The following is a 21,783-nucleotide window of genomic DNA, read 5'->3' on the forward strand; positions in this document are numbered from 1 at the left end:
AGCATGGCTACCATAGCATTCTGCAGCGATACGCCATCCCATCTGGTTTGGGCTTAGTGGGACTATCATCTGTTTTCCTACAAGACAATGAACCAACACACCTCCAGGCTGTGTAAGGGCTATTTTACCATGAAGAAGAGTGATGTAGTGCTGCATCAGATGACCTGACCTCAACCAAATTGAGATGGTTTGGGTTGAGTTGAACCACAGAGTGAAGGAAAAGCAGCCAACAAGTGCTCAGCATATGTGGGAACTCCTTCAAGACTGTTGGAAAAGCATTCCAGTTGAAGCTGGTTGAGAGAATGCCAAGAGTTTGCAAAGGGTGGCTATTTGAAGAATCCCGAATATTAAATCTGTTTTGATTTGTTTAACAATTTTTTGGTTACTGCATGATTCCATATGTGTTATTTCATAGTTTTGATGTCTTCGCTATTATTCTACAAAGAAAAACCCTTGAATGAGTAGGTGTTCTAAAACTTTTGACCGGTAGTGTATATACACAAATATTTTGTGGATTTGGCAAATGTTTCAATATGTTGTTGAACATGATATACTCTACGGGCATATCAAAGTTTCAGATGGGGATCTCTGCTAGTTTGAAAGTTATGGCATGTTTCATAGAGAAATTGGCATAGAAGGCAATGTAACCAATCACAGCCCTTTTACTTGTGTCATTGCACATCATGCAAATCACCAGCAGAGGGTGACCATTTTGAATCCATTTTCACGTTCACTGTGTTGCTAATGCTTGCAAATAGGATCTTAACTCTAAAAGTAACAGCGATCCCACTCTGGAACTTTGATATGCCCATAAACCAGGGCTCGAAAGTGAGAACAGTTTGGTCGCATATATTTTGCTGTGTGACTGGGAGTTTTATTTTGGGAGCACTGTGGAACTATGTAAAAAATCTCCCAGATAATAATTGTCATAATGTTAAGGCTTCGATGTATCGTTGTTTCCAAGTTCCCTAGAGAAACCATCGAGTGCAGATTCGTTAGTGTCATGGTCTCATCTGACCACAACACTTTCACCCAGTTGTCCGCTGAATCATTCAGATATTCATTGGCAAACTTCAGACGGGCATGTATATGTGCTTTCTTGAGCAGGGGGACCTTGCGGGCGCTGCAGGATTTCAGTCCTTCACGGCGTAGTGTGTTACCAATTGTTTTCTTGGTGACTGTGGTCCCAGCTGCCTTGAGATCATTGACAAGATCCTCCCGTGTAGTTCTGGGCTGATTCCTCACCGTTCTCATGATCATTGCAACTCCACGAGGTGAGATCTTGCATGGAGCCCCAGCCCGAGGGAGATTGAAAGTTCTTTTGTGTTTCTTCCATTTGCGAATAATCCCACCAACTGTTGTCACCTTCTCACCAAGCTGTTTGGCGATGGTCTTGTAGCCCATTCCAGCCTTGTGTAGGTCTACAATCTTATCCCTGACATCCTTGGAGAGCTCTTTGGTCTTGGCCATGCTGGAGAGTTTGGAATCTGATTGATTGATTGCTTCTGTGGACAGGTGTCTTTTTAAACAGGTAACAAGCTGAGATTAGGAGCACTCCGTTTAAGAGTGTGCTCCTAATCTCAGCTCGTTACCTGTATAAAAGACACCTGGGAGGCAGAAATCTTTCTGATTGAGAGGGGGTCAAATACTTATTTCCCTCCATTAAAATGCAAATCAAGGCAACAGGCCCCTGTTGCCTCCATCATCCTCCAAATCCCACCAACATCAGCCACCTCAGAGTGCAACTGGTCCTTGTTTGGGAATACACACACCAAAGCACGCAACAGGCTGATCAATGCAAGGCTTGAAAAATTGGTGCCTATCCCCAGTCAAATTTGAGGTTTTTTGAGCCTGACAATGGGCCATCCTCAACAAGGTTGGAAAGTGACAGTGAAGATGAGCCCTCAGTCTGATTTTCAAGAGGTGGACATTGAGGAGGTCCAGGGAGAAGACATGGAAGTCTGAGCGGAAGACAACCAAAGCTTAGTTTGTAGACTATCATTTTACAGATGTATGTTGAAAACGTTTTTGGGAGATGCTATGGATCATTGGGGATCATTCAATATTCACTTTTTGTTGTTCAGTGAAATCATCCCATGTGAAGTCAACTCATTTAATTAAAGTTCAATTCGTAGCTAAATTGTTTTTAATTTTTTTGGAAGGATTTAATCATTTGCCATTATGTCCAACTTATGATAAGGTAAAAGGTTTCTGTCTCCATATGATATGGTAAATATATCCAATTCAAAAAACATCTACATTTAAATTGTATTAATATTAATTTGCATATATTTCCGTATTCAGAGGCGGAAAGTTTCCACCTCTGAATATTCCCCAAAATGTGCGACCCTACTTGTGATTAATCTTTGCTGTCCCGCTGTGCTCCCTGCAGGCCGGTGAGCTTTCCTGAGAACCACTACAGCCTGTCCCCAGCGGGGGGCGACAGAGTGCTGCCCTACAGGAACCCGTCAGCCAGCTTCTCCTCCCCCTCTGGCTTGGGGGGCATGGCGGCCCTGGGGGGCCCCATACTCAGCGGGCCCTTCGTACGCTACAAACCCTCACCTGACAGGTCAGTCGGCGGAAGTGTCTTAGTGTCTTTGTGTGGTGAGGTGAGGTGGGTTAGTGTCTTTGTGTGGCGAGGTGGGTTAGTGTCTTTGTGTGGCGAGGTGGGTTAGTGTCTTTGTGTGGCGAGGTGGGTTAGTGTCTTTGTGTGGCGAGGTGGGTTAGTGTCTTTGTGTGGCGAGGTGGGTTAGTGTCTTTCAAATCAAATCAAATCAAATTTTATTAGTCGCATACACATGGTTAGCAGATGTTAATGCGAGTGTAGCGAAATGCTTGTGCTTCTAGTTCCGACAATGCAGTAATAACCAACAAGTAATCTAACCTAACAATTCCACAACTACTACCTTACACACACACACAAGTGTAAAGGGATAAAGAATATGTACATAAAGATATATGAGTGAGTGGTGGTACAGAACGGCATGGCAGATGCAGTAGATGGTATAGAGTACGGTATATACATATGAGATGAGTACTGTAGGGTATGTAAACATAAAGTGGCATAGTTTAAAGTGGTTAGTGATACATGTATTACATAAAGATGGCAAGATGCAGTAGATGATATAGAGTACAGTATATACATATGAGATGGGTAATGTAGGGTATGTAAACATTATATTAAGTGGCATTGTTTAAAGTGGCTAGTGGTACATTTTTACATAATTTCCATCAATTCCCATTTTTAAAGTGGCTGGAGTTGAGTCAGTATGTTGGCAGCGGCCGCTAAATGTTAGTGGTGGCTGTTTAACAGTCTGATGGCCTTGAGATAGAAGCTGTTTTTCAGTCTCTCGGTCCCTGCTTTGATGCACCTGTACTGACCTCGCCTTCTGGATGATAGCGGGGTGAACAGGCAGTGGCTTGGGTGGTTGTTGTCCTTGATGATCTTTATGGCCTTCCTGTGACATCGGGTAGTGTAGGTGTCCTGGAGGGCAGGTAGTTTGCCCCCGGTGATGCGTTCTGCAGACCTCACTACCCTCTGGAGAGCCTTACGGTTGTGGGCGGAGCAGTTGCCGTACCAGGCGGTGATACAGCCCGACAGGATGCTCTCGATTGTACATCTGTAGAAGTTTGTGAGTGCTTTTGGTGACAAGCCGAATTTCTTCAGCCTCCTGAGGTTGAAGAGGCGCTGCTGCGCCTTCTTCACAACGCTGTCTGTGTGGGTGGACCAATTCAGTTTGTCCGTGATGTGTACACCGAGGAACTTAAAACTTTCCACCTTCTCCACTACTGACCCGTCGATGTGGATAGGGGGGTGCTCCCTCTGCTGTTTCCTGAAGTCCACAATCATCTCCTTTGTTTTGTTGACGTTGAGTGTGAGGTTATTTTCCTGACACCACACTCCGAGGGCCCTCACCTCCTCCCTGTAGGCCGTCTCGTCGTTGTTGGTAATCAAGCCTACCACTGTAGTGTCATCCGCAAACTTGATGATTGAGTTGGAGGCGTGCATGGCCACGCAGTCGTGGGTGAACAGGGAGTACAGGAGAGGGCTCAGAACGCACCCTTGTGGGGCCCCAGTGTTGAGGATCAGCGGGGTGGAGATGTTGTTACCTACCCTCACCACCTGGGGGCGGCCCGTCAGGAAGTCCAGGACCCAGTTGCACAGGGCGGGGTCGAGACCCAGGGTCTCGAGCTTGATGACGAGTTTGGAGGGTACTATGGTGTTGAATGCTGAGCTGTAATCGATGAACAGCATTCTCACATGGGTATTCCTCTTGTCCAGATGGGTTAGGGCAGTGTGGTTGCGATTGCGTCGTCTGTGGACCTATTGGGTCGGTAAGCAAATTGGAGTGGGTCTAGGGTGTCCGGTAGGGTGGAGGTGATATGGTCCTTGACTAGTCTCTCAAAGCACTTCATGATGACGGAAGTGAGTGCTACGGGGCGGTAGTCGTTTAGCTCAGTTACCTTAGCTTTCTTGGGAACAGGAACAATGGTGGCCCTCTTGAAGCATGTGGGAACAGCAGACTGGGATAAGGATTGATTGAATATGTCCGTAAACACACCAGCCAGCTGGTCTGCGCATGCTCTGAGGACGCGGCTGGGAATGCCGTCTGGGCCTGCAGCCTTGCGAGGGTTAACACGTTTAAATGTTTTACTCACCTCGGCTGCAGTGAAGGAGAGCCCGCAGGTTTTGGTAGGGGGCCGTGTCAGTGGCACTGTATTGTCCTCAAAGCGGGCAAAAAAGTTGTTTAGCCTGTCTGGGAGCAAGACATCCTGGTCCGCGACGGGGCTGGTTTTCTTTTTGTAATCCGTGATTGACTGTAGACCCTGCCACATACCTCTTGTGTCTGAGCTGTTGAATTGCGACTCGATTTTGTCTCTGTACTGGGACTTAGCCTGTTTGATTGCCTTGCGGAGAGAATAGCTACACTGTTTGTATTCGGTCATGCTTCCGGTCACCTTGCCCTGGTTAAAAGCAGTGGTTCGCGCTTTCAGTTTCACGCGAATGCTGCCGTCAATCCACGGTTTCTGGTTTGGGAATGTTTTAATCGTTGCTGTGGGTACGACATCGTCAATGCACTTCCTAATGAACTCGCTCACCGAATCAGCATATTCGTCAATATTGTTGTTGGACGCGATGCGGAACATATTCCAATCCGCGTGATCGAAGCAGTCTTGAAGCGTGGATTCAGATTGGTCGGACCAGCGTTGAACAGACCTGAGCGCGGGAGCTTGTTGTTTGAGTTTCTGTTTGTAGGCTGGAATCAACAAAATGGAGTCGTGGTCAGCTTTTCCGAAAGGGGGGCGGGGGAGGGCCTTATATGCGTCGCGGAAATTAGTATAACAATGATCTAGGGTTTTTCCAGCCCTGGTAGCACAATCGATATGCTGATAGAATTTAGGGAGTTTTGTTTTTAGATTAGCCTTGTTAAAATCCCCAGCTACGATGAATGCAGCCTCAGGGTGTGTGGTTTCCAGTTTACAAAGAGTCAGATAAAGTTCGTTCAGGGCCATCGATGTGTCTGCTTGGGGGGGAATATATACGGCTGTGATTATGATTGAAGAGAATTCCCTTGGTAGATAATGCGGTCGACATTTGATTGTGAGGAGTTCTAGATCAGGTGAACAGAATGACTTGAGTTCCTGTGTGTTGTTATGATGATCACACCACTTCTCGTTAATCATAAGGCATACCCCCCCGCCCCTCTTCTTACCGGAAAGATGTTTGTTTCTGTCGGCGCGATGCATGAAGAAACCAGCTGGCTGCACCGACTCCGTTAGCGTCCCTTGAGTTAGCCATGTTTCCGTGAAGCAGAGCACGTTGCAATCCCTGATGTCTCTCTGGAATGCTACCCGTGCTCGGATTTCATCAACCTTATTGTCAAGAGACTGGACATTGGCGAGTAGTATGCTAGGGAGTGGAGCGCGATGTGCCCGTCTCCGAAGCCTGACCACGAGACCGCCTCGTTTGCCCCTTTTTCGGCGTCGCACAGGGTCGCCGGCTGGGATCAGATCCATTGTATTGGGTGGAAGGCAAAACACTGGATCCGTTTCGGGAAAGTCATATTCCTGGTAGGAACGATGATGAGTTGACGTTAATCGTATATTCAGTAGTTCCTCCCGACTGTATGTAATGAAACCTAAGATTACCTGGGGTACCGATGTAAGAAATAACACATAAAAGAACAAAATACTGCATATTTTCCAAGGAACGCGAAGCGAGGCGGCCATCTCTTTTCGGCGCCGGAAGTTAAGTCCTTTGTGTGGCGAGGTGGGTTAGTGTCTTTGTGTGGCGAGGTGGGTTAGTGTCTTTGTGTGTGGCGAGGTGGGTTAGTGTCTTTGTGTGGCGAGGTGGGTTAGTGTCTTTGTGTGGCGAGGTGGGTTAGTGTCTTTGTGTGGCGAGGTGGGTTAGTGTCTTTGTGTGGCGAGGTGGGTTAGTGTCTTTGTGTGGCGAGGTGGGTTAGTGTCTTTGTGTGGCGAGGTGGGTTAGTGTCTTTGTGTGGCGAGGTGGGTTAGTGTCTTTGTGTGGCGAGGTGGGTTAGTGTCTTTGTGTGGCGAGGTGGGTTAGTGTCTTTGTGTGGCGAGGTGGGTTAGTGTCTTTGTGTGTGGCGAGGTGGGTTAGTGTCTGTGTGGCGAGGTGGGTTAGTGTCTTTGTGTGGCGAGGTGGGTTAGTGTCTTTGTGTGGCGAGGTGGGTTAGTGTCTTTGTGTGGCGAGGTGGGTTAGTGTCTTTGTGTGGCGAGGTGGGTTAGTGTCTTTGTGTGGCGAGGTGGGTTAGTGTCTTTGTGTGGCGAGGTGGGTTAGTGTCTTTGTGTGGCGAGGTGGGTTAGTGTCTTTGTGTGGCGAGGTGGGTTAGTGTCTTTGTGTGGCGAGGTGGGTTAGTGTCTTTGTGTGTGGCGAGGTGGGTTAGTGTCTTTGTGTGGCGAGGTGGGTTAGTGTCTTTGTGTGGCGAGGTGGGTTAGTGTCTTTGTGTGGCGAGGTGGGTTAGTGTCTTTGTGTGGCGAGGTGGGTTAGTGTCTTTGTGTGGCGAGGTGGGTTAGTGTCTTTGTGTGGCGAGGTGGGTTAGTGTCTTTGTGTGGCGAGGTGGGTTAGTGTCTTTGTGTGGCGAGGTGGGTTAGTGTCTTTGTGTGGCGAGGTGGGTTAGTGTCTTTGTGTGTGGCGAGGTGGGTTAGTGTCTGTGTGGCGAGGTGGGTTAGTGTCTTTGTGTGGCGAGGTGGGTTAGTGTCTTTGTGTGGCGAGGTGGGTTAGTGTCTTTGTGTGGCGAGGTGGGTTAGTGTCTTTGTGTGGCGAGGTGGGTTAGTGTCTTTGTGTGGCGAGGTGGGTTAGTGTCTTTGTGTGGCGAGGTGGGTTAGTGTCTTTGTGTGGCGAGGTGGGTTAGTGTCTTTGTGTGGCGAGGTGGGTTAGTGTCTTTGTGTGGCGAGGTGGGTTAGTGTCTTTGTGTGGCGAGGTGGGTTAGTGTCTTTGTGTGTGGCGAGGTGGGTTAGTGTCTTTGTGTGGCGAGGTGGGTTAGTGTCTTTGTGTGGCGAGGTGGGTTAGTGTCTTTGTGTGGCGAGGTGGGTTAGTGTCTTTGTGTGTGGCGAGGTGGGTTAGTGTCTTTGTGTGGCGAGGTGGGTTAGTGTCTTTGTGTGGCGAGGTGGGTTAGTGTCTTTGTGTGGCGAGGTGGGTTAGTGTCTTTGTGTGGCGAGGTGGGTTAGTGTCTTTGTGTGGCGAGGTGGGTTAGTGTCTTTGTGTGGCGAGGTGGGTTAGTGTCTTTGTGTGTGGCGAGGTGGGTTAGTGTCTTTGTGTGGCGAGGTGGGTTAGTGTCTTTGTGTGGCGAGGTGGGTTAGTGTCTTTGTGTGGCGAGGTGGGTTAGTGTCTTTGTGTGGCGAGGTGGGTTAGTGTCTTTGTGTGGCGAGGTGGGTTAGTGTCTTTGTGTGGCGAGGTGGGTTAGTGTCTTTGTGTGGCGAGGTGGGTTAGTGTCTTTGTGTGGCGAGGTGGGTTAGTGTCTTTGTGTGTGGCGAGGTGGGTTAGTGTCTGTGTGGCGAGGTGGGTTAGTGTCTTTGTGTGGCGAGGTGGGTTAGTGTCTTTGTGTGGCGAGGTGGGTTAGTGTCTTTGTGTGGCGAGGTGGGTTAGTGTCTTTGTGTGGCGAGGTGGGTTAGTGTCTTTGTGTGGCGAGGTGGGTTAGTGTCTTTGTGTGGCGAGGTGGGTTAGTGTCTTTGTGTGGCGAGGTGGGTTAGTGTCTTTGTGTGGCGAGGTGGGTTAGTGTCTTTGTGTGGCGAGGTGGGTTAGTGTCTTTGTGTGGCGAGGTGGGTTAGTGTCTTTGTGTGTGGCGAGGTGGGTTAGTGTCTTTGTGTGGCGAGGTGGGTTAGTGTCTTTGTGTGGCGAGGTGGGTTAGTGTCTTTGTGTGGCGAGGTGGGTTAGTGTCTTTGTGTGTGGCGAGGTGGGTTAGTGTCTTTGTGTGGCGAGGTGGGTTAGTGTCTTTGTGTGGCGAGGTGGGTTAGTGTCTTTGTGTGTGGCGAGGTGGGTTAGTGTCTTTGTGTGTGGCGAGGTGGGTTAGTGTCTGTGTGGCGAGGTGGGTTAGTGTCTTTGTGTGGCGAGGTGGGTTAGTGTCTTTGTGTGGCGAGGTGGGTTAGTGTCTTTGTGTGGCGAGGTGGGTTAGTGTCTTTGTGTGGCGAGGTGGGTTAGTGTCTTTGTGTGGCGAGGTGGGTTAGTGTCTTTGTGTGGCGAGGTGGGTTAGTGTCTTTGTGTGTGGCGAGGTGGGTTAGTGTCTTTGTGTGGCGAGGTGGGTTAGTGTCTTTGTGTGGCGAGGTGGGTTAGTGTCTTTGTGTGTGGCGAGGTGGGTTAGTGTCTTTGTGTGTGGCGAGGTGGGTTAGTGTCTTTGTGTGGCGAGGTGGGTTAGTGTCTTTGTGTGTGGCGAGGTGGGTTAGTGTCTTTGTGTGGCGAGGTGGGTTAGTGTCTGTGTGGCGAGGTGGGTTAGTGTCTTTGTGTGGCGAGGTGGGTTAGTGTCTTTGTGTGGCGAGTTGGGTTAGTGTCTTTGTGTGGCGAGGTGGGTTAGTGTCTTTGTGTGGCGAGGTGGGTTAGTGTCTTTGTGTGGCGAGGTGGGTTAGTGTCTTTGTGTGGCGAGGTGGGTTAGTGTCTTTGTGTGTGGCGAGGTGGGTTAGTGTCTTTGTGTGGCGAGGTGGGTTAGTGTCTTTGTGTGGCGAGGTGGGTTAGTGTCTTTGTGTGTGGCGAGGTGGGTTAGTGTCTTTGTGTGTGGCGAGGTGGGTTAGTGTCTTTGTGTGGCGAGGTGGGTTAGTGTCTTTGTGTGTGGCGAGGTGGGTTAGTGTCTTTGTGTGTGGCGAGGTGGGTTAGTGTCTTTGTGTGTGGCGAGGTGGGTTAGTGTCTTTGTGTGTGGCGAGGTGGGTTAGTGTCTTTGTGTGTGGCGAGGTGGGTTAGTGTCTTTGTGTGTGGCGAGGTGGGTTAGTGTCTTTGTGTGTGGCGAGGTGGGTTAGTGTCTTTGTGTGTGGCGAGGTGGGTTAGTGTCTTTGTGTGTGGCGAGGTGGGTTAGTGTCTTTGTGTGTGGCGAGGTGGGTTAGTGTCTTTGTGTGGCGAGGTGGGTTAGTGTCTTTGTGTGTGGCGAGGTGGGTTAGTGTCTTTGTGTGTGGCGAGGTGGGTTAGTGTCTTTGTGTGGCGAGGTGGGTTAGTGTCTTTGTGTGTGGCGAGGTGGGTTAGTGTCTTTGTGTGGCGAGGTGGGTTAGTGTCTTTGTGTGGCGAGGTGGGTTAGTGTCTTTGTGTGGCGAGGTGGGTTAGTGTCTTTGTGTGGCGAGGTGGGTTAGTGTCTTTGTGTGGCGAGGTGGGTTAGTGTCTTTGTGTGGCGAGGTGGGTTAGTGTCTTTGTGTGTGGCGAGGTGGGTTAGTGTCTTTGTGTGTGGCGAGGTGGGTTAGTGTCTTTGTGTGTGGCGAGGTGGGTTAGAGTCTTTGTGTGGCGAGGTGGGTTAGAGTCTTTGTGTGGCGAGGTGGGTTAGTGTCTTTGTGTGGCGAGGTGGGTTAGTGTCTTTGTGTGGCGAGGTGGGTTAGTGTCTTTGTGTGGCGAGGTGGGTTAGTGTCTTTGTGTGTGGCGAGGTGGGTTAGTGTCTTTGTGTGTGGCGAGGTGGGTTAGTGTCTTTGTGTGTGGCGAGGTGGGTTAGTGTCTTTGTGTGTGGCGAGGTGGGTTAGTGTCTTTGTGTGTGGCGAGGTGGGTTAGTGTCTTTGTGTGTGGCGAGGTGGGTTAGTGTCTTTGTGTGTGGCGAGGTGGGTTAGTGTCTTTGTGTGTGGCGAGGTGGGTTAGTGTCTTTGTGTGTGGCGAGGTGGGTTAGTGTCTTTGTGTGTGGCGAGGTGGGTTAGTGTCTTTGTGTGTGGCGAGGTGGGTTAGTGTCTTTGTGTGTGGCGAGGTGGGTTAGTGTCTTTGTGTGTGGCGAGGTGGGTTAGTGTCTTTGTGTGTGGCGAGGTGGGTTAGTGTCTTTGTGTGTGGCGAGGTGGGTTAGTGTCTTTGTGTGTGGCGAGGTGGGTTAGTGTCTTTGTGTGTGGCGAGGTGGGTTAGTGTCTTTGTGTGTGGCGAGGTGGGTTAGTGTCTTTGTGTGTGGCGAGGTGGGTTAGTGTCTTTGTGTGTGGCGAGGTGGGTTAGTGTCTTTGTGTGTGGCGAGGTGTCTTTGTGTGGCGAGGTGTCTTTGTGTGGCGAGGTGGGTTAGTGTCTTTGTGTGGCGAGGTGGGTTAGTGTCTTTGTGTGGTGGGTGTATCTCTGTGGTTGTCTGTTTGTATGCATTGACGTATCATTGAGGTCTCCATTTGTTTGTATTGGAGGAGAATGTCACTACTCCCTGTTCCCTGGCATTTCCTTTGTATGACACTTGACAGGCTTTTGGCGCTTGTTGCTTGGATTGGTAGCTAACTTGCTGCAGACCTGTGACTGATTTAGTTTCATGCTTTGAGAAGCTGACTGTCGATTTTCAAGTCATTGAGACATATATGAACACACTTGGATTATGACTTGATATTGTGTGGTTTTGTGTGCATGTGGTGATTTAGTTACATCATACCAAACCAAAGGAACATGTTTGAAATAAGCTCCACTGGGGAGCATAGCAACAACAAACTGTGAAATGTTCTTAAACGTGTGTGTGTTAGGGCTGTCGCCGACAAAAAGAGAGTCATCTGTTCTTTTGACCAATCGATGGGTAAAACATTTTAAACGTGTAATTTTCTATGTATAGACACACCCTATGCGTTTGAATAAAAGATTTGCGCTGAGCTTGTCTGATGCTTTAAGCACACTGGTTGATGAAGTAATTACGACAGACAAATGACTCGAGGGAGCAGGATGGCCACGCTGTGTAAAAAACAAACCGCTGTGTGACTGGCGCACGTTGTCTCTCTCCTCCCTGCTGCAGCGAAAAGGCAACACAGCTCAGCAAGTGTTTATTGCGCTGTCCATGCTGAAGCTGTAACATCATGTCAGCCATTTAGTTTCTTACAGTGTAAACGATAAGTAATACCAGTGTCTGTTCTGAGCTATTTTTTTAAAGCCTTTATTACAGCGTAGGTAGATTAAAAACAGACAAATTTGTGAAATTGCTTTATCCAACACTTTGCGATTTGTGTGGGGCTTGGTGCTCATGGAATCAGTAGGCTACTAAACAAACACTCAAACAGGCAATAGAAGCAGGATCGGTCTTATTTCTGTAGATGTATACAGTGCCTTCGGAAAGAATTCAGACCCCTTGACTGTTTCCACATTTTGCTACATTACAGCCTTATTTTAAAATTGAATAAATAAATAGATCCTCAATCTACACACACTACCCCATAATGACAAAGCGAAAACAAGTTTTTATATATTTTTGCAAATTTATAAAAAAAATAAGGAACAGATACCTTATTTACATAAGTATTCAGACCCTTTACTATGAGACTCAAAATTGAGCTCAGGTGCAAACTGTTTCCATTGATCATCCTTGATGTTTCTACAACTTGATTGGAGTCCACCTGTGGTAAATTCTATAGATTGGAAATTAATTGGAAAGGCACACACCTGTCTATTTAAGGTCCCACAGTTGACAGTGCATGTCAGAGCAAAAACCAAGCCATGAGGTCCAAGGAATTGTCCGTAGAGCTCCGAGACAGGATTGTGTTGAGGCACAGATCTGGGGAAGGGTACCAAAAAATGTCTGCAGCATTGACGGTCCCTAAGAACACAGTGGCCTCCATCATTCTTAAATTGAAGAAGTTTGGAACCACCAAGACTCTTCCTAGAGCTGGCCGCCTGTCCAAACTGAGCAATCGGGGGAGAAGGGTCTTCGTCAGGGAGGTGACACAAGAACCCGATGGTCACTCTGACATGGCTCCAGAGTTCCTGTATGGAGATGGGAGAACCTTCCAAAAGGACAACCATCTCTGCAGCACCCCACCAATCAGGCCTTTATGGTAGAGTGGCCAGACGGAAGCCACTCCTCATTAAAAGGCACATGACAGCCTGCTTAGAGTTTGCCAAAAGTCACCTAAAGACTCTCAGACCATGCGAAACAAGATTCTCTGGTCTGATGAAACCAAGATTCAACTCTTTGGCCTGAATGCCAAGCGTCACATCTGGAGGAAACCTGGCACCATTCCTACGGTGAAGCATGGTGGTAGCAGCATCATGCTGTGGGGATGTTTTTCAGCACCAGGGACTGGGAGACTAGTCAGGATCGAGGCAAAATGGACGGAGCAAAGTACAGCGAGATCCTTGACGAAAACCTGCTCCAGAGCGCTCAGGACCTCAGACTGGGGCAAAGGTTCACCTTCCAACAGGACAACAACCCTAAGCACAGAGCCAAGACAACGCAGGAGTGGCTTCGGGACAAGTCTCTGAATGTCCTTGAGTGGCCCAGCCAGAGCCCGGACTTGAACCCAATCGAACACCTCTGGAGAGACCTGAAAATAGCTGTGCAGCGACGCTCCCCATCCAACCTGCCAGAGCTAGAGGATCTGCACAGAAGAATGGGAGAAACTCCCCAAATATAGGTGTGCCAAGCTTGTATTGTCAGACCCAAGAAGACTCGAGGCTGTAATTGCTGCCAAAGGTGCTTCATCAAAGTACTTAGTAAAGGGTCTGAATACTTATGTAAATGTGATATTTAAACAAAACAAAAATGATATACATTTGCCAAAAAATCTAAACCTGTTTTTGCTTTGTCATTACAGTGTATTGTGTGTGGATTGATGAGGGTGGGAAAACTATTTAATCAATTTAAGAATAAGGTTGTAAAATAACAAAATGTGGAAAAGGTAAAGTGGTCTGAATACTTTCCGAATGCACTGTATGTATAATTTATAAAGCCAGTCACATTTAACAGTGAGGCTATGGCTTATAGACCGAATTAAGTTGGGGTTTCCTCTCTCCTCAATTTTCTTAGATAATTAAGGCAAGGGCTGTTTCCTCGTCTTCTCACTCCGCTGCTGCCTCCGCCTCATTATTCTCAACACCAAGTTGCTGGTTAACTTTGCTATTATGCACATCGCAACATTTATTTATTTTTATTTCACCTTTATTTAACCAGGTAGGCTAGTTGAGAACAAGTTCTCATTTGCAACTGCGACCTGGCCAAGATAAAGCATAGCAGTGTAAACAGACAACACAGAGTTACACATGGAGTAAACAATAAACAAGTCAATAACATGGTAGAGAAAAAAAAGAGAATCTATATACAATGTGTGCAAAAGGCATGCGGAGGTAGGCAATAAATCAAATAATTACAATTTAGCAGATTAACACTGGAGTGATAAATCATCAGATGATCATGGGCAAGTAGAGATACTGGTGTGCAAAAGAGCAGAAAAGTAAATAAATAAAAGCAGTATGGGGGGGGTGAGGTAGGTAAATTGGGTGGGCTATATACCGATGGACTATGTACAGCTGCAGCGATCGGTTAGCTGCTCGGATAGCAGATGTTTAAAGTTGTTGAGGGAGATAAAAGTCTCCAGCTTCAGAGATTTTTGCAATTCGTTCCAGTCACAGGCGGCAGAGAACTGGAAGGAAAGGCGTCCAAATGAGGTTTTGGCTTTAGGGATGATCAGTGAGATACACCTGCTGGAGCGCGTGCTACGGGTGGGTGTAGCCATCGTGACCAGTGAACTGAGATAAGGCGGCACTTTACCTAGCATAGCCTTGTAGATGACCTGGAGCCAGTGGGTCTGACGACGAACATGTAGCGAGGGCCAGCCGACTAGGGCATACAGGTCGCAGTGGTGGGTCGTATAAGGTGCTTTAATAACAAAACGGATGGCACTGTGATAAACTGCATCCAGTTTGCTGAGTAGAGTATTGGAAGCAATTTTGTAGATGACATCGCCGAAGTCGAGGATCGGTAGGATAGTCAGTTTTACTAGGGTAAGTTTGGCGGCGTGAGTGAAGGAGGCTTTGTTGCGAAATAGAAAGCCGACTCTAGATTTGATTTTGGATTGGAGATGTTTGATATGAGTCTGGAAGGAGAGTTTGCAGTCTAGCCAGACACCTAGGTACTTATAGATGTCCACATATTCTAGGTCGGAACCGTCCAGGGTGGTGATGCTAGTCGGGCGTGCGGGTGCAGGCAGCAAAAGGTTGAAAAGCATGCATTTGGTTTTACTTGCGTTTAAGAGCAGTTGGAGGCCACGGAAGGAGTGTTGTATGGCATTGAAGCTCGTTTGGAGGTTAGATAGCACAGTGTCCAAGGAAGGGCCAGAAGTATACAGAATGGTGTCGTCTGCGTAGAGGTGGATCAGGGAATCGCCCGCAGCAAGAGCAACATCATTGATATATACAGAGAAAAGAGTCGGCCCGAGAATTGAACCCTGTGGTACCCCCATAGAGACTGCCAGAGGACCGGACAACATGCCCTCCGATTTGACACACTGAACTCTGTCTGCAAAGTAGTTGGTGAACCAGGCAAGGCAGTCATTAGAAAAACCGAGGCTACTGAGTCTGGCGATAAGAATATGGTGATTGACAGTCGAAAGCCTTGGCCAGGTCGATGAAGACGGCTGCACAGTACTGTCTTTTATCGATGCCGGTTATGATATCGTTTAGTACCTTGAGCGTGGCTGAGGTGCACCCGTAACCGGCTCGGAAACCGGATTGCACAGCGGAGAAGGTACGGTGGGATTCGAGATGGTCAGTGATCTGTTTGTTGACTTGGCTTTCGAAGACCTTAGATAGGCAGGGCAGGATGGATATAGGTCTGTAACAGTTTGGGTCCAGGGTGTCTCCCCCTTTGAAGAGGGGGATGACCGCGGCAGCTTTCCAATCCTTGGGGATCTCAGATGATACGAAGGAGAGGTTGAACAGGCTGGTAATAGGGGGTGCGACAATGGCGGCGGACAGTTTCAGAAATAGGGGGTTCAGATTGTCAAGCCCAGCTGATTTGTATGGGTCCAGGTTTTCCAGCTCTTTCAGAACATCTGCTATCTGGATTTGGGTAAAGGAGAAGCTGGGGAGGCTTGGGCAAGTAGCAGCGGGGGGGGCGGGGCTGTTGGCCAAGGTTGGAGTCGCCAGGAGGAAGGCATGGCCAGCCATTGAGAAATGCTTGTTGAAGTTTTCGATTATCACGGATTTATCGGTGGTGACCGTGTTACCTAGCCTCAGTGCAGTGGGCAGCTGGGAGGAGGTGCTCTTGTTCTCTATGGACTTTACAGTATCCCAGAACTTTTTGGAGTTAGAGCTACAGGATGCAAATTTCTGCTTGAAAAAGCTGGCCTTTGTTTTCCTGACTGACTGCGTGTATTGGTTCCTGACTTCCCTGAACAGTTGCATATCGCGGGGGCTCTTCGATGCTGTTGCAGTTCGCCACAGGATGTTTTTGTGCTGGTCGAGGGCAGTCAGGTCTGGAGTGAACCAAGGGCTATATCTGTTCTTAGTTCTGCATTTTTTGAACGGAGCATGCTTGTCTAATATGGTGAGGAAGTAACTTTTAAAGAATGCCCAGGCATCCTCAACTGACGGGATGAGGTCAATATCCTTCCAGGGTACCCGGGCCAGATCGATTAGGGAAAGGCGGCAATTAAACGGTGCACTGAAGATTGTTTCAGAACCGCGGACAGCAACCGCTGTCCAACGCGAGAGAAAGCACATTTGTTATAAAATTATATTAGACTTATTAGTATTACACCATTATTTTGCATAATATAACCATATACAAATTCAGTATCACGTCTTAGAGCAGTGGTCGTCGAGTGGTCGATCTTCAAGGCATTCCTAGTCGATCACCAAACATTTCTGTAGAAAAGCCAATGATGCATTTGATTTTGTGTTGCGCTGTTGGCGGTAGGTGCACTTGATTCAGAAGCCCTGCACACTAGGTAAACAAAGTGTTCCAATTTTGAACTATTTCACTTGTCTGAAAAGACAATAATAAAAGTACCTGGCGGACTGGGAGATCTGTGGTTAAATCGAGTGCGCCTACTGTGCTAGCCTACAGAGCTTCCACGACCGCGGCCACAGCAAAGTTTGATACTAGCCGACGTAAGATTTAATAACTTTTAAAACCATAACCACAGAGAGACTGTCAAAGAATACAGGAAAGAGCTGCTGTTTTTATGAGTTAGTTAATGTTCAAGTTTTTATTCAACACTATTAGAAAACATAAAGCGCTCTTCTGTATTTCCACTCGTGCTGCAGCAGCAATGAAATGAGTAGAGACGTGTATCGATAGCCCTGCGTCTTTATTATTATTAGCAGAAGCTTGTCGTATCTATTTTAATATTGAGGAATTTTTCACTTTCTCTGGTCATAGGAATGCGGTGCGACTCGAGTTTAGCCATCAGATGGAAGACCGTGTCCCCTGCGTTGAGACTAATGCCATGTTCAAAACAGCTGGGAACTCAGAAATCTCCGAATTCAGTGTGTTCAAGACAACTGGGAACTTGGGGAAAAATCATTTTGAGCGGTCATCCAACTTTGATGTCTTTCTCAAGCTCTACCTTTCCGACCTGAAGATCACTAACTTCATGATTTGACCTTGGTTTTTTCCCGAGTTTCCAATTGTCTTGAAAGCACCATGACCATCAGGTGCAAGTACCATCAGTCCAGTAAAATAAAAATAAAAAGCAAATTATTTCAATTTATGCACCGCATGGCCTTGCAAGTGCTACACCAACTGCTATATTTTGTTATTAAGCTTGAGTTTTGAAATATATTATGGTCTGAGAATAACAGTATTGGCAGGCCAGGCATATAGCCAATATGCTGTATTAGGCCTACTGCCCAAACCTCATTCCTACAGAACTGTTTTTATTAGGTTAATGTAAAAAAAAAAATTTAAGTCATGTTTAAAAAAGAATCTGAGCGGTAGATCTCGGCTTGCTTTTTGACTGCAAAAGTGAACTTGACTCAGAAAAGGTTGGTGACCACTGTCTTAGTGATTGACTGTGCCATCCCTGTGGCCTCCGCAATGGATTAGTCCACTGAGACAAACGTGAATCACACAGGTGTTTTCTGCTCCTAAAAAAAAATACATATCAATCAGTCGACTAAATGGGGTCAGCCCTAGTGTGTGTGTGCTGTACACTTTTTTGTCTACCTGTATGTTCATCCGAGTCTGTGTGTAACCTTGCGTGCGGGTGCGTGAGTTAGGGCTGGGTGGTTTGGCCAAAATATCATATCCCAATATTGTAACATTTTTGGACCAGGCTTGGGCAGTATACCGTGTATTTTGAAGTACAGAGGGTGATTTTCTATTTTCATTTTATTCAACAACAACAACAAAAATAATTGAGCCATTCACATGGTAACTTTGTTTACAAGGAGCATGTGGAGAAAACGTGTCGATAAACTGTTGAGAAGCACAGGAGAGGTGATCAAGTTATACTTCAAATTCACTACAAATGTTTGCCATCCAAATATCTTATAACCATAAGTTAACTTTTTAAGATGTGCCAAAGATATTATCTCCAGCTCAGGGCTCCAGCTATGCATTTGGTTAGCTTACTTGCTAGCTATAACGTTAGGTGGCTAGCTTGCAATATCAAGCTTCTTGGTTACAGCAAAGACGATCAATCCCCTTCTGGATCAAGTGGGAGTAGCCTTTTGAGAGAGTTCTATAACTTCATGACCTTGGTTGTCTGTCCTTGCATTTAGCTTATGCCTTGTTTGTATTTAGCTAACGTCCGCTATGGGAATTCGCTAGTACTCTGTTAACCTTTTTTTAGCATAAAAACATTATTTGCAGGAGGAGAGGGAGAGATGCCTCAAGTAGCAAACAGAGTAAACTATAAAAGCATAAACTCGCTGGAGTGGTGTCTCACATTTAACAAACCAAACATTGAAATAACGCTGTACAAGGCAAAGTAAAAACCCAAACCGGCCCGTGCATCAATAACGGTGTATAGTAAAATATCGTGTGTGTAAAATTTCTGTTCCTCTTATCTGTATAGGTACGGTTCAGCCCAGCGTCCCCTGCTGGCCTACGAACCTCATCTCAGTCTGGACATCACCTCTAGTGGAGAGTCCTCCTCGGGCTTCACGAGCCAGGAAAGCACTATGGAGCGCTGCAAGACAGGTACACAAACACACACATGTATGTAGACATACAGAACACACACACACACAAACACATATATATATATATATATATATATATATATATATATATATAGCCTGGTAACTCTATATGTTTGTGTGTGTTTATATATACATACCTACATACAGTTGAAGTCGGAAGTTTACATACACCATAGCCAAATACATTTAAACTCCGTTTTTCACAATTCCTGACATTTAATCCTTGTAAAAAATTCCCGTCTTAGGTCAGTTAGGATCACCACTTTATTTTAAGAATGTGAAATGTCAAAATAATGGTAGAGAATGATTTATTTCAGCTTTTATTTCTTTCATCACATTCCCAGTGGGTCAGAAGTTTACATACACTCAAATAGTATTTTCTAGCATTGCCTTTAAATTGTTTAACTTGGGTCAAACGTTTCGGGTAGCCTTCCACAAGCTTCCCACAAGAAGTTGGGTGAATTTTGACCCATTCCTCCTGACAGAGCTGGTGTAACTGAGTCAGGTTTGTAGTCTTGAAGGAGTTCTGTCTGTAAGCTGTTTATCATAAGAAATCAGCCAAGACCTCCGAATTTTTTTTTTTGTTGACCTCCACAAGTCAGGTACATCCTTGGGAGCAATTTCCAAACGCGTGAAGGTACCACGTTCATCTGTACAAACAATAGTACGCAAGTATAAACACCATGGGACCACGCAGCCGTCATACAGCTCAGGAAGGAGACTCGTTCTGTCTCCTAGAGATGAACGTACTTTGGTGCGAAAAGTGCAAATCAATCCCAGAACAACAGCAAAGGACCTTGTGAAGATGCTGGCGGAAACAGGTACAAAAGTCTCTATATCCACAGTAAAATGAGTCATATATCGACATAACCTGAAAGGCCACTCGGCAAGGAAGAAGCCACTGCTCCAAAACCGCCATAAAAAAGCCAGACTACAGTTTGCAACTGCACATGGGGACAAAGATCGTACTTTTTGGAGAACTGTCCTCTGGTCTGATGAAACAAAAATAGAACTGTTTGGTCATAATGACCATCGTTATGTTTGGAGGGAAAAGGAGGAGGATTGCAAGCTGAAGAACACCATCCCAACTGTGAAGCACAGGGGTGGCAGCATTATGTTGTGGGGGTGCTTTGCTGCAGGAGGGCCTGGTGCACTTCACAAAATATGGCATCATGAGGCAGGAAAATTATGTGGATATATTGAAGCAACATCTCAAGACATCAGTCAGGAAGTTAAAGCTTGGTTGCAATGGGTCTTCCAAATGGACAATGAACCCAAGAATACTTCCAAAGTTGTGGCAAAATGGCTTAAGGACAACAAAGTCAAGGTATTGGAGTGGCCATCACAAAGCCCTGACCTCAATCCCATATAAAATGTGTGGGCAGAACTGAAAAAGGGTGTGCGAGCAAGGAGGCCTACAAACCTAACTCAGTTACACCAGCTCTGTCAGGAGGAATGGGCCACAATTCACCCAACTTATTGTGGGAAGCTTGTGGAAGGCTACCTGAAATGTTTGACCCAAGTTAAACAATTTAAAGGCAATGGTACCAAATACTAATTGAGTGTATGTATACTTTTGACCCACTGGGATTGTGATGAAAGAAATAAAAGCTGAAATAAATCATTCTCTACCATTATTCTGACATTTCACATTCTTAAAATGAAGTGGTGATCCTAACTGACCTAAGACAGGGAATTTTTACTGGGATTAAAATGTCAGGAATTTTGAAAAAACTGAGTTTAAATGTATTTGGCTAAGGTGTATGTAAACTTCCGACTTCAACTGTACATATGCGTACAAACAGAAATAAAGAGTCCGGATTAAAGACAGTCAATTGGAGTGGCTCCAAATCGAACTGAGTTCTACATCCATCACCAGAAATGGGTTTTGAATTCTGACTACCTCAATACACTGTGTATTACCAGTGACCAGACACACATATATGGCCTACATACCACACCTGTCACTACATTAGGCCTGTGATGAGTAATGTGTAATGGTGTGTGTGTGTGTGTGTGTTTTCTGCCCAGAGCCCCTATGGCATGTCCCAGTATCATCATCTCGGGGGCCAGGAAGAGGAGGGGGGCAGAGGAAACCCACCCGACAGGACGTCCCAGGGAAAGACTCCCCCAACAGACACTCAAAGGTCAGATATAACTGTCCTCTTTTATTTAGAGACATTTTCTGCCTGTTGCTTTTCTGTGTATCTACCGTCTCTTTCTCTCTCACCTCATCCCGCTCTCTGTAGGGTGAGACCCAGTACTCCAGCCACTCCAGCAGTAACACTCTCTCCAGTAACGCGTCCAGCAGCCACAGTGACGAGCGGTGGTTCGACGGGGCTGGGGGGGAGAGAGGAGGCCCGGGGGGGTCCCGGGGTTACCTAGGCGACCTGGCCGAACCTGACCCCGACCCCCTCAGTAAGGGCGGGTCCAGCGACAGCGGCATCGACGCCCCCACCCTCTACAACGCCAAGCCTGGCGCACGCCACGGAAACCAGTCCAGCCAATCACAGAAGCCCCTGCACTGTTCAGCAACCTATAATAGCGGGCTGCAGGAGCTCTCTGAGGCAAGGGGCAACGTAGTCGAGGGGCGGAGACTGCAGTCATCGCCTGTATTACCTGCCAATCAGAACAAAGGATACCGCACACGCACCTTCCCTCCTGGATCCAACGTGGAGAAGCCAGACTCATTAAAACCCAGGTAGGAGAGACAGAAAAACACACACACACACACACTGCTAGCGCTTATACACTCAGACTCTGGTGGGCTTTTAGTAGTGGAAAGAGAGTGGAAAGGGGAGGAGAAAGAACTGTATGCTTTGTCCACACAGGCATCCCACCCCTCATGCTGAACATACCAAAACACACAAGTGTTTAATCCCTATGGGGGGCATGTATGGGTCAGATGTATCACCCCTGCCCTACATATATGTAGACACATATTTAGAGAGTCCAGCTACTCCTACAGGGGGATTAAAGGATTGGGGGTTTGGACCCCCAACAGGACAGGACACTGGCATTCTGACACACAGAGGCACCCAACACGTAACATACAGGTATGTAGTCTAAACTGTGGTACAGGAGCTTAGGAAATGGGGATAGAGACGTGTGAGTGGTAAGATGGATGGGTGGAGGTATTGAGAGATGGTGGGTTGGATGGACATTTGTAGATGGTTGGTTGCTCGAGTGATTGGGTGGATGGTGTGCTGGATGTATGATGTCCAGAGAAAGCCATGATGGCTGGTTAGGGATATTCACTGATCATGCTGTGGCACTAA

At 47.0% G+C, this 21,783-nt stretch overlaps 1 protein-coding gene across 4 annotated transcripts in view; it reads left to right on the forward strand.

Annotated features, from left to right (window-relative positions):
• Nucleotides 1-21,783, forward strand: part of LOC139547675 (signal-induced proliferation-associated 1-like protein 3) — a 99,689-nt gene that overhangs the window by 69,363 nt on the left and 8,543 nt on the right. For all 4 annotated transcript variants that reach the window (XM_071356663.1, XM_071356666.1, XM_071356664.1 and 1 more), the window contains 4 exons: nt 2,393-2,569; nt 18,379-18,503; nt 20,537-20,652; nt 20,755-21,206. In XM_071356663.1, the coding sequence (XP_071212764.1) occupies nt 2,393-2,569; nt 18,379-18,503; nt 20,537-20,652; nt 20,755-21,206 (870 nt within the window). The remainder of the gene's footprint in view (nt 1-2,392; nt 2,570-18,378; nt 18,504-20,536; nt 20,653-20,754; nt 21,207-21,783) is intronic.

This window comes from Salvelinus alpinus, chromosome 21 (assembly GCF_045679555.1).
Source record: "Salvelinus alpinus chromosome 21, SLU_Salpinus.1, whole genome shotgun sequence".
Classification (NCBI taxonomy): Eukaryota; Metazoa; Chordata; class Actinopteri; order Salmoniformes; family Salmonidae; genus Salvelinus; species Salvelinus alpinus.